The 13699-nt window shown below is 38.9% G+C and overlaps 1 protein-coding gene across 3 annotated transcripts in view; it reads right to left on the bottom strand.

Annotated features, from left to right (window-relative positions):
* The window catches only part of ADAMTS18 (ADAM metallopeptidase with thrombospondin type 1 motif 18), a 123992-nt gene that overhangs the window by 7730 nt on the left and 102563 nt on the right, over positions 1–13699 (bottom strand). For all 3 annotated transcript variants that reach the window (XM_088800226.1, XM_088800227.1, XM_019710943.3), the window contains 4 exons: positions 7212–7353; positions 4861–4987; positions 1544–1748; positions 4–189 (listed from right to left, as the gene is read on the bottom strand). In XM_088800226.1, the coding sequence (XP_088656352.1) occupies positions 4–189; positions 1544–1748; positions 4861–4987; positions 7212–7353 (660 nt within the window). The remainder of the gene's footprint in view (positions 1–3; positions 190–1543; positions 1749–4860; positions 4988–7211; positions 7354–13699) is intronic.

The raw sequence follows: 13699 nt of genomic DNA, 5'->3' as shown, positions 1-13699 counted from the left end.
TACCTCACTCCATGAAGAGACAACCCACTGTAGCCGGTTGTTTTTTGGGCACCGTCCTAGGACACAGCCCTCCTGGGACTCTGGTCTGGGGCTGCTGGAGCACAGGTTCTCGGGGAGGCCCTCTGCCGTGGCCGCACTTTTACACAGGATTTCACGTTTCCTCACCCCTCGCCCACAAGTCTTGGAACACTGGAGATGGAAATAATAATAATAGTAATGCCATTTGCATGCTAGTTTCAAATGATTTTCAAGTTCTTAAAGAGATACATTTGGTTTTAGTAGTCAAAAAATAAAACTTAAAAAGAAAACTACTCTCTCAAAAATAATTCCATGTGAAATTCGGGGTAAATTCCATGAACTAAAAAGCTCCTTTTTTAAAGAAATTCCCCATTTCCCCCCCCATTTCTTTAATCCATGCCCATCATACATATTTGGCTAAAACAGTCCTTTGAATTTTGTGAATTGTAACTCCTAATTGCAAAGAAAGAGACCAGACTCAACATGATGTACTACTTACATTTACCTTCTGTGATAAGTGAACATATTCCCTCACTTTAAAAGGACACCTAAGCATGCTGGGAGATAGTCTTCCCTGCTTTCAGCTCCTTAATCCCCTAACAGACATAGTCCTAACATTAAACAACAACAAAAAATCCGTAATATCCTATCATTTAAAAAAAAAAGAAACCTTATTCTGACCTCTGTTAGGGGTATGGAAGTGTACTGCTAAACTTAATCAGAAATCAACCCCCTCCACAATATAATGTGCCCTAAAGGACAACATGGCAGAAATGTGGTCAGGGGCTGCTACCTGGCCTCAGAGTTCAGGTGATGAAACCCCTGTTTTTACATTATTCCCCAGAATTGTGTCACCATCTGTGGTTTAGCAGAGGCGGACTACTGCAGAGAGTTCTCACCCTCAGCACAATATGGACCAGAGAATTCTTGTGTTGGGGAGTGTCCTGTGTGCAGGGTTTTTATCGCTACCAACTAGATCAGTAGCACTCATCCCACCATTGTGACAATCAAAAATGTCTCCTGACATTGCCAAATGCCCCCGTGTGAGAACCTCTGAGTTGTGAATGACAGGTAGCTCTAGGCCTCTTCCAACTTTATAACTGTGTACCTTTCACCGGGAGTTTGTGACAATAGTAAACTTTATACCCACCTCCTCTCTGTATTCTTTTAACCCCACCTCTTTCATTGTAGCAAGAGTTCAATGTCCTTTTTATGCCTCATTCTTTGTATTTTCTGCTAGCTTTGGAGAATTCAGTCGCCAATTTTCCTGCCAGTCCTCTGCCACTCAAATCCTGTCTAGCTCTGCTCCCCAGTGTAGCCAAAATGGCCCCCACACTCTAATGTCTAGACTTCTAAGGGTTCCCCAACTGCAGGTCGCATAAGAATCACTAAGACAAATTAAAATGCCCCATTACATTAGCTCAGCGTGATTCCCACAAAGGTGTGTACAGCTGAGAGTCTCTTGGAAAGCCAAGATACCACCTATATTTTTGGGGTAACAGGACCAACAAGTCTTTTCAGTTACCTGAGACCAGGGCCCAGCACTCCACTCTGGAGGGCAGGCATGGCTGTTGCAGACTTGAACTTGAGTGGGTGTGCTCACTGGGCAGAGGGAGTGCAGCACGGCCGCCTCCTTTTGGAAGGGCTTCTTCTGGACACACTGGACTTTCCGGCTCTGCTGGCCCCTCGCACACGGCCTGCTGCATACACTCCATTCACCTGGTTTCCAGCTGTCAGTGAAAAACAAAACTTCCAGTGAGACTCTGGCTCATCACTTCCAAAGCAGTTACTGCAAAACATTAACCACCTGACGAAAGAAAGCCTTACATCAATTTTAGAACCAATGAGGGTGAATCATATTAATTATTCTTTTAAAGATTTTGAAGCCTACACTAGTATGGTCCACTTACAGGGAGTCATAGTCGCCACACAGTCCTGGGGAAAAATATACCCCTGCCCTCTCTGCAGGGGAAGAAACATGTGCCATTTGGAAAGCTGGGCAATTCATGCATTCAGCCAAACTGCTTGGGCTAACTTTGGGACTCTCCTACGTATTAGGGTTGGAAAAATGATTGAGGCGATGTTCTTTCCATTCAGGAGCCTACAACATAGTGAAGAGGCATCTTTATGTGAACCAGTAAAGACAATACTTTCTGATAATGGCCACAATAGAAGTTAATACAAACTGCAATAATGAGACTAATGAATGATCATTGAGGGTGTGTGTGTGTGTGTGTGTGTGTGTGTGTGTGTGTGTACACACATCCATGCAAGAGAGGGGCGCATTCAGAGAGGGTCTCACAGAGGATATTTCTAAGTAGGCAGTTCCCCCAACTATTCTGGTTAGTCTTAAAATTTACTGATGGATTAGAGATATAACCTGTGTTCTCTATTTAAAGATGGCCGAACCGACCACCATTTTTGCAGCAGTCTGAGACTTGATTTATATTTGAAGGGTAAGCAACTGATTGAAACTATTAATCCTTTTCAACAACTACTTTGGATTCATTGAAATTCTATGATTTGAAGGCTTAGCATTAAACAAAACAGATATGACTGTTAACATAGTGAGTCATAGCAACAATATTTAAAACTCAGGCTGTTTTTACCAACATTCTAAGTATAATTTTAAGAAATATCACAAAAGTTTTTTGTTATAGTTTTGCATTTCTGTTACCTTTCCTAGTCATATAAATTTTTCTCTGGTTTCCTCCACAAGCCTGACATGTGAAATTAAAGGCCTTTAGTCCAGAGAATTTAGCACATGGGTTCAAGGATTTTATGTATTCTACAACATTGCATAACCCATATTATCTTACTTAAAGAAAGATATCTAAATAAAATAATTCCTTATGTTTGTACAATTATTTGTATTTATAAGATATAAACAAAACGTATTATGCAATTACTTTCAACATCTGCCTATGAAGATGACATTTCATCTACCAAATGCAAGTTTCCTGGCTTTATGTGTCAAAGATGATGATTTTGTAAAAGTACTAGAAAAAGCATAACACAAATAGATGTTGTACGTGACATGCATGGTTCTCCACATTTGGGTGTCAGGCTCACTTTCCACCTCGCCTCATTCCCCAATCAATCCCTACCTCAGAGCCCCAACTCCATGTTTCCTTTACTGCTTTTTTTTAATATAACATTTTTTAGCATGTATCTCACCGCTTCGCAATTATTTCATTACACATCCAACTCTTCCATTTGGTTGCACGTTCACTGATGACACAAGTCATTCATCTCCAAACCCCAGTCCTCAGCTCAGAGCTGGCATACAGTAAGTGCATATGACATGACTGCTACATGGGGAACTAATGGAGTTAGATCAGATTAATTCCTTTGTCCTTCTAGTTCCAATAGTCTGAGTCGAAATCTTACTTCTAATATATCCCTAGGGAAGAATAGTCCCTACAAGTCTCCATTATTCCAACAGGAAATAATGAGATATAAATAACAAGGTGGAGAAGAAGCGAAAGCAACCAAAGATTCTGCCCACTTCACCATCCTAACTTGGCAGTCATTCTGAGGGGCTCTTCTGCTTTTACACAGCGGGTACACTTGTTACTGCACACGATGTCATTTCTATGTGGAGTCATCAGGCAAGTTCTAGGAGTTGGGCATGACCTAGGCTCTTTCTCTTTTCATGGATGTAAAAGTGAATGGCGTCCCTTTCTTTGGTTGGCTGAGATAACCAATGATGGGAAGGAGGCTTAAAATAAAACATACTCCCAATTCCTCCACGTACGTGCGTACACACACACACACACACACACACACACACACACCTAAAGGAAAAAATACTCCATAAGGGTCAATAACACTGTCTGGTAAAGATGTCTTAGGGTCACATATTTCTTAGAAGCAGATATTTCTTAGCAAAAGGGGAAAATCCATGAAAGCTCCCTCCCCAAATTTATGTCTCCATTTTGTGTATGGGATAGAGCTGGTTCCAGATTCTAAGAGAAAAACTGGGCTGACAATTGGACATATGGGATTGGTGGATAGCTAAGACCCCAAACAATTATGACAAATATACTATTTGTAAGGAAAAAATATATGTGCAATCTTTTTATAAAGATTGTGCAATATAATTGCATCACCACAAAGCAAACACTGCTTATTAAGATGATCTGAAACATTAGTGAACACAAAACATTGCTTTAGAAGAAACTCTGTCAATTCTATATAAGTACATTTGGCAGAAGATAAATCACACAAGAAAAGACTCTGTTTGGCTGGGAAGATTACTTAAAATTAGGTTCAAACAATAGTGTGGCTAAAATCCATCCAAAAACAAACCCACTGAGCTCCCCATGGGGTACCATCATCAGAAGTGGATTACTACTTGGCCTCTACCCCTTTCTTTTTATTTTGTGCCTTGCTACTGTGTAATTTGCATTTGAGGTTTCATGGTCTACATAGTATTATGATTTGTAAATTCTTAGACAACTATATAAAAGTTAAACACACAACCATATGTAAACTTAACTAATGTAGGAATCTGTTATTTAAATATCTGATTTAGTTCAGAAGAGTTTCTATGTAACGGCTGAAAAAAAAAACAACAACAAAAACAAAAACAGACACCTTTATATCCCAAGGTTAGGTTTGCATAGTCAGAGTCAAATGACTGTCTAAAACATATTTGTGTTTTTCAAGTTTTATATATTTTAACCTCAACTACCTTCTTTCTTCTATTACTTTTTTGGACATTCTATCTTTGTATCACTTTTGATCAGAAGCATCGAGAGTGGGCTTTAATTATCTCATACCAATAAAAAGGCACACAAAGTACAAATATAACCAGGGAGACAGTTCCAGATGACTTACTAGGCAGGGCAGGAGAAAGCATTGCATACTTTGGGTTCGGTTGCTGGCTTGGTTCTTGCATTGCAGAATGAGGAATTGACTTGAGTATTTTGATCTCGTAAGCAAATGGCCTTTATACTTATGTAACCTAATAAGACATCACAAGTTACAAAGCAGAAAGTACAGATAACCAATTCAATTTCATTTCCACATTTAACTTCTGATTTATCAGGGTTGTCATATTTTATTTACGATCCACATATTGTGTGAGAACGCCTTCTTTTGATAAAATCTGCCACTAATTTGAATCCCATTTTTCCCCGACATAATAGTTTTCATATATTAATAATTTTAACGTGTAGCTTCTTCATTTTCCAGACTGCTGTGGATTCTAGAACAATATAGTGATACATAAAACCTTTTGAAAATAGGACGGTTGTAAAGGAAACATCCCACCAACTTGAACTCCCACTGTACACACCTAATGGAAGTATTCTGCAAAGAAAAACCACCGGTGATTATGTGTAGAAACTCTAAGATCCTGCTCTTCCATGAAGCATCTTTTACAGTATGATGCATATATAAATGAAAAGTTGAGCTCACTGAATATGTATTCATACCTGTCAGCTAGGACTCTGGGTTGTTGTTTGTCTGTTTTAGTGGCATCCTGCTGTCTTACTTTCAACACTCATTTCAGGACTTCTCATCAGAGGCATAAACTGTTTTGAAAATAACTGTATTTGTCAGTTCCCCAAATTGGAATGCTGCCTCCTCTTTGAATTGTGTTTGTTTATATTTACATGGTGCTTTTCCTAAAAATGGAATCTAAGAAGCAATGAAAAGTCACTCCTGCTATAACGATTTGGTTGAAGTAGGTTTTCTTTCAGGAGGCACTAATCAAAACCACATTGGGATTCCCTAAAGTGAAGAGTTTACTTCTGGAGAAATAATCATTTGGACTCTTCTTCTCAGATGCCACAGAGGCACCACGGTCTGTGAGTCACGTGAAGGGATTGCTAATCAAGGCAAGAGGGAATCCCACAATGCACTTCTCCAGCATCCTCCCTCTGGTTGGATTTATTCCCTGTAAATGGAAAACGGACTTCATCTCGCCCCTTCCCAAGGAACTGTGCTCTCCCTGGAATACCAGGAAGTTATTGCAAATGATCTCAAAGAATATTTGACATATAAAAAACTGCTCATGCTCCAAGACTAAGTAAAAAAGAGTGTAAAATATGTCTATGGTATAGTTTCCATTCGGTTAAAACAATAAAAAACCCCGAAATGATACCTATGGTACGTGTCTGAGTATGTCAAACACACATATTTTTACATTTGCATAATAAAAAGAATGGCATGATATAGACCAAAGCATTAACATTGGCTATTGCTGATTAAAGGATTATGGGAGATTATTCTTTAGCTCATATTGCCTTTAAAATGTTTATTAATAAAACTGCATTGCTTTTGCATATCTTTTAAAAAGAAGTGTTTCCTCATATTTTGTTAATTAGCATAAGCACCTGAAAAACAGGCCTAAGAGTTTCTTAATTTTCTATATTTCTGTCTGTTTCTGGTTCCAAGATTCCTCAATTGGCTAACTAGAATGGACATAGTTAGAAGACCCAGTTACCAGGTGCTCTGAATATGAGGAATGAGTGGCCACCCTTGATGCTTCGGTTTCATGGACCTATTTATGGACTTTCCTTCCTTTTCCCAAAGGAGTAAGTGTGACAAAGATTGACTTACAAACAAATATGTGATGTTTTTGGATCTCAATAAAATGCCTGCCTTCTACTCGCTGAGAAGAGAACTGTTGTTTTTCCTTCCTTACAAGGGTTATTTCTCAGATTGAATCCATCTCCCCACTGAGAGGGACTTTGCTGACCTCACCCCTGAGGGAATGGAATGGCACAATAGCCACATTTCAGAGCACTGTCTTACGCCTGCCTTTCATGTATTCTCACTTGTCGTGACCCTACCCTCTCTAAGTCCCAGTGGGAGGTTTATAACAACAGAAAAGTCAGGACAGGGAGAAACTAAACTGTAAGCTGAAAAAAATTCAAAATATATAAATATATATGTATATCTTCTTACATTTATAAATATGCATTTTCTATAGTTTACCCCATAAGTTTCTGATGTACAACTTTTGAGTCCTGGTTGTGGTTGACTTGAGTTTGTAAGACTTGGTTTCTTTCTACAAAGTAAAATCCTCAGATAGTACAATAATATTTGCTTTTTACAGAGATGATTCCCATAAAAGACAGTTCTTTTGTTGCTTATTTAAACCACACAATTGAAAAGAGGCCTGGAGTGAAAGAACCTGTTTTAAGAAGAGAGTTGGCGGATGGAATTAAGAAATCAACTACCTCCACCACAGGACACGGAGCAATCTGACTGCACTGTACTCCAGGTGTGGATGTGTCTTCTTGGGGCTGGCTGAGTTTCATTCATGACCTTGGGAAGTGCGTACTTCCAAGCTATCCCCGGATTTTTGCCTTGCATCAGAATCTGGACAGCGCAGGATACAAATCAGAGATCAAGATATAGGTCAGATCCTGGAATTCCAGAAATCTCACTGAACATTTTACAGATATTTGTATGACATTTTGACCTTAAAGTTGGTTCACATCATTGTTCCCAAGTATGTTTTAGGTTAATTTAAAATTTTCCCATGACACTTTGAAATGTGTAACTCCTTATCATCAAATAGATGCTCCGTAAGGAAACATGACTTGACATTTGCCATAAGCCCACAACACTCAACTCTAGGTATAATTTAATAAAAAGTAATTGCATTAATAAAGCAATTTTTTTACATTATATTGAAGAAAAGGAGGTTATATTATGAGGTCTTAACCTTCACATTGAACTTGAAAGCCTAGCATGGTAACAACATACAGTAGGTGCCCCACAGATCAGGGACGAAACTTAATCTACACATATACATTTTTATGACTTATCTTGGACCACAATTTATAATCCCTCTTCTGGGTGCCCATAGGAGCTGTACACAAGGGACACACTCCAAAAACCTTAGAATACCCCACGTAGAGTTATCAATCATCAACTTGGGAATCCAAGCAGATTTCCAAGAGGGCTTCCAAAGAGAATATGCTGTTAACTGTGTACTGTTAACTGTTAATATGTGTACTGAGGTGAACAGATAAGACAAAAAAGAAATATGGAATGGATTTAACCTTAAAAGGGCAAGGAGTTAGGATAAATCTGATCCTGTAAGATCTGACTACTAGAATAAGAGCAATCATTTACAGGTACCCTGCTGGGTTTTTCTATGCATCATCTCAAAACATTCCTCTAACACCTCTGTAATGTAGCTGCCTATTTTTTTCCATTGAAAGAAACTGAGAAGACCTTGTCTAAGATCACACAGGTGACTAGTGAATGAAATTAAAATAGAACATAGGACCTCCAACAAAATGTATTTAAACACTATAATACATCACCTTGTTTTTGGTGCAGGCAAACATTATTTGCCTTCTTTCCTGATTCTCTTTTCTTAACCACTCCTTTCTTCTTTTCTTTCAAGCTCAAAGCATGAATATAAATAGCTGGTTGTCTCTTCCCCATAAGTCTTGTGGAAAATTCTTTACCACCAGAACTGGGCATTCATGCCCAAGAAGCAAAGCAGATTTTCACTTAAAAATAGAAACCTCTGGCTCTATCTCTGTCTGGTGGGATCCCACCTCAATTAAAGTTGAGTGAGTGGCAGCTGTTCAGGGACCTCCATCATACCAGACCCCTCCTTAGGATGCTACAAAATGGTTCCCACTTTGCTGTTAGCTTAAATGTCTCCAGGAATATGGCTTATTCTAAAGACTCCATGGTGTTGACGTCATTTGTTGTACAAAAAACAACAAACAAACAAACAAACATAAAAACACATGCAAATCTTGGTGCCTCCCAGAAACAACCAAAATGTTAATAGATGGGTTCCCCTCACTCCCATCCAAAACAAAAAATATAACACAAAAGATAGTAGTACCATTAAAATGGACAAATGCCAATTTCACCAATGAAAACCTTCTCAAAATCAAGGTCCTAGGGGTCTTTTAGTTTTGAGGGTCTTTCTAGTCTTTGTTTTTCTTATTTTTGCAACTAAATCATATAACTGTTCTTGGAATTATGTGTTAAACTATGTTATAACATTTCACACATTTTGAATAAATAGCATGCTTTCCTTATTTGAGATTTTCGCAGTGCTTCTGTTGTCTTCATGTGATATCAAGTAAACAGACAATTTAGACTTTTACTCACAATCAAACTAGAATCCTGAGAGAAGTTTTACATTCAGAAGATAACCGTGATAGTCACTGATATTTCAACTCAATTTCTCCCTCAATTAAAGTAGTATCTCATATGCAACACTTTTGGTTGTCTTTTTTTTTTTTTTTTTTTTTTTTTTTTAATGCACTAGAAATGCAGAGATCTTGTTGGGGAGAAATAATGCAGTGCACCACATGTACATGTGTGGTAGCAAAATACAGGTGATGTGCACAGGAGTTCTAGTGAGCTAAGGCGCATAGGCAAGATGATATTACAATACAGCAGAGCTGCATCACACATGCATATAAGGAAGGATATTCAAGTGTGAGTGTGATGGGGGAAGAAATCCACTCACTTATCTCCACTTTCTAGGACCACCCATTTCCCCCATTCAAACTAGATCCTGACTTTTACTGCCACAGGGGAAAGTGATCCCCAATGTTAACGCAAAGAAAATTAAAAACAACATTAGTTCTTGCTTTTGGGATTGCCAGGACTTGTATTCAGGTGATTTAACAGCGGTTTCCGCACATTTTCAATGTGCATTGAAAATATATTCTACCTTCACCTTTTAGACAATTTGTAGAACCTAAGCCATACATGGCATGTGGTTTTTCTCTAAAATACTTTTAAATGTTTCTGTGAACAGGATGCATTTTTAAAAAATGAGACTCTGAAGATCAAAGCGTCATCACTACTGAGCAAACAAAAACAACCAAGATATCAAGTTTCCCCAGGTCTCCAGTAAAGCCAACCACAAAATTTATCAATGCTACTAAGAAGAGAATTGAGACAATCTCCCCCTGCCAAACCTGTTTCTACATCCGCCCCCACACATTCCTTCTCTCCTCGGTTACCCAAGATGCCCTGTCCTGGCTCCTGTCCTGTCCAGATTGTCCCTCATGCTCCAGATTCCATCTTCTGTCACCTAGTTAAGGACATCACTGCTGGAGTTGACCTCTCTTTCGAGTCTTTGTGAAATTTTCCTGTCTATTGATCATTCCCATCAGCATCCAAATGGACTATTATATCTCTTATCTTAAGAAAAAAAATGATCTTCTCTCCACATAGCCCTCCAACGCATGTCCCATTCCACTGTTTCTCTTTATATATATATATAAAATCCTCTAAGAGTTGCCTTTATACTCCATCTCCACATCTTCCTCATTAGTCCATGATTCTTCTCTATCACGTATCCCTCCCCTCCACAATGAACTACTCTTTCAAGGGCACCTTGTTATATCCAATAGTTGCTGGGCCTCGTCTTACTCAACCAATCACCAGCATTGGACATAGTTGATCACTTCCTTTCTTCACCACCAGACACCCATTTTCTGAGTTCTTTTCCAGACTTACTGACCTTCATTTCTAGTCTCCTTTGCTGAATCCTCCTTATCTCCTAACTATTCAATATCAAAATGACCTCTTATTTATCTATACTCACTTTTCTAGGTGATGGCATTCAGTCCTGTGATTTTAAATACAATCTACATGGTGAACACTCCCAAATCCATAATGCTACACCAGCGTGTCCCAATAGAACTTACTGCAACGATGACAACATACTGTGTTGTTCCATGTGGTAGCCACAGCCCCATGTGACTACTGAGTACCAGCGTGACTGAAGAACAGAACTTAACATGTCAATTATTTAAAATCTAAACTTAAATAACAACCATGTGTGGGTGGTGGCTACCATATTGGACAGTACAGTTGTAGAGGAAACCCATTTTCTGACTTCTATATTCATATATTCAACTGCCTAGGTGGCATCTATACTTGAATGTTTAAAAGGTATACCCACATCCTACACTGAACTAATGATTTTCCTTCCTGTTCTTCCCAATCTCATAAAATGGCAGCCCAATACTTGTCATTGTTTAGGCCAAAATGAAACGGTGGAGGCACCTTGAGCTTCTGCCCTTTTCTTACACTCCATAGCTAATCGATCAGGAAACGGCATTATCTTTACTTTCAACATATTCCAAATCTGACTATGTTTCACTTTATCTATTGCTACTGTTGCTGCCGTGGTCTAAGGTGTCATCATCTCTTCTGATTTCTGTGGTCACGGTACTCTAGAGATGAGGAGAAAACATAATCTCCAGTGGGAGAAATGAGACAGGTCCACACTTAAAAACAATACAGTGACAGCTACTGAAGGGGTTAAAAACAAAGGGCCATTAAACCTGCGAAGGAAAAACAAATGCTTTTGTGAAAACGGGGGAGGAGATCACATGACTAAAGAAGCTTTGTAGCTGTCATTTAATTGAGAAAGTATCTTGGTGGATGATTTCAGCAAAAAAGCCACAAAACAACAAAAGAGAACTTAAGTTTTCTTTGAGGATTTCTACTCCCCTTAAAAAGACAAGCCTTTATATTGAGTTTCCCATCTGCCTTCCCTCATCGCTTAAACAAAAACATGTAAAGATCCCCTGAAAAGTCAAATTCTTGAGCAAAAATTAAGAAAAGTAGGAAACAGAAAGTTACTAGCAAGAAGGCAACAAATCAATTTCATATCATCAAAGGTAATAAGTTTCCTTATCCAGCCAAAGCAAGCAGAGAAATAACTTGCACAATTTACTGTAAATGTTCCCAGGATTATGCAACTTTAAATTACTAACTCATAAAATACACAGTGGCTAGTTATTGTCGTGCTACTATTATAGTTTTATAGTCACTGGCATGTAGGACATATTTATATTTTGTTTATTGAACATATTAATGCATTCAACGAATGCAACAATGAATAAAAGACTTAACTAAAAAATCAAATGACTCAGGCCTGACTATAATGTCTATGCAGCTGTAAATTCACATACAGAGTAGTATGTGTGCTCACGTAGGTGAAAAGACAATATTTGTATAAACCAGCAGAAAGCTGACTTAAGAATTTCAGCATCAGCTCATAAAGGCCTCTTAAAGACAGTAATTATTTAAACAAATCGATGCCAAGACCACGTATATAAAAGATGAGTATTTTCCCATTGTAACATATAATTTGCTTCTCAACGATAATTAAGGTATATCTCTGCCCTTTTCTTTACCCTGCATTGAGGAGAACAGTGAGCAAGAACAGAATACACAGCAGTAGTTTTCTCTCTTACTTTTTCCTATTTTTCCTATTTCCTTTGGAAGTAGACTGTCCTACCGGCTAATAGAAATTCTCAAAGAGACTGGACTTAAAAAAAAAAAAAAAAATCAATCCTACTCACAGGAATGGCGACATAATTTTGGGGGCCCGGGGCAAAATGAAAATCGAAGGCCCCTTGTTTTAAAAATTATGAAGAATTTCATGTTGGTGACAGCAGAGCACCTACCCAAACATAGGGTCCTTCTGAGCATGAAGTCCTATGCGACTTGGCAGGTTCCACATCCATAAGGCCAGCTCTGTCCAACCTTAAGGTGGAGGTTTTCTCCCGTTATCAGTTTTAAGACACAATTGAAAACTTGCCAAATTTCATGTGGCCCTGTGGTCTGACAATGATTTCACCCATTCTTCCTAGATGAAGACGGTAGCCTCCAATTTGGTGGGCTTGTTCATACCTACATACCTCAGTGTAACCATGACCATCACCCTGACCACAGGAAGTTGGTCCCATCGGAATCTTGGAAGCAGGAAGACCTTGGGACAATCACCACATCGCTAAGATTCTAGCTGCCTCTGTGAATGCTGAGGAACACACATCTGGGATAATACTTCATTTGAAAATAATTCCCATCATTCACAAACATTTTCAGTGACCTTGTCAGGGGCAGTCAAGAAGTTTTCTCAGCCCTGGTGGAGAACACGAGTGCCCCACAGGTCACAGGAATGCCACATCCCTCCCCCCCCCCCCCACAACTTCTGTCATGACACAACATCACAACAATGCTGTTCCCAACCACCCCCCAGGCTGTTATGTCAGCCCGTATAACCTCACTGTTAAATACACACATTTGGAAAGACCGCCAGCGATTCCATCTACTTAACTGGACTTAGTCCAGAGAATTTTCCAGCCAACTGGCATTGGGTCTCTAATTTACAGCTGGCAAGCAACCTCCTTAAATGCTTCCAGGTCCTCAGTAGAACTGTTTAATGTCTACCTTTAACACACGAACCACCTGACTTCAGACACAACACTCAGCAGCTTTGACCGCAGGGTACAGAGTTATAAAATTTACAGCTTCTTAAGTTGGAAAACCACAGACAGGGGCTGGACTCTACCAACTGGCCCCTGAAGGAGAAGGATGCAGCTTCTGCTTGGAGCACACGAAGTTAAAACAAAGGGTACACTGAGGCATCTTGGGTAAACAGCCTTCTTTCTTTTGCTTCCACTTTTTTTTTTTTTTTAAATTTATTGGGGTGACAATTGTTAGTAAAATTACATAGATTTCAGGTGTACAATTCTGTATTACATCATCTATAAATCCCATTGTGTGTCCACCTTTTGCTTCCACTTTTAATTTTTTAGTGTTATAACTATAAATGCCTTCAACCAGCTTTGTATTGGTTTCATTACTGAAGGCCTTTTCTTTCTTTTTTTTTTTTCTAAGAAGCTCTCCTATTCTCCCACGGAAATCAAAGAGT

The sequence above is a fragment of the Rhinolophus sinicus genome, chromosome 8 (assembly GCF_057876585.1).
Source record: "Rhinolophus sinicus isolate RSI-liver-muscle chromosome 8, RSI-T2T, whole genome shotgun sequence".
Taxonomy (NCBI): Eukaryota; Metazoa; Chordata; class Mammalia; order Chiroptera; family Rhinolophidae; genus Rhinolophus; species Rhinolophus sinicus.
This window is presented reverse-complemented; position numbering and strand designations above follow the sequence as displayed.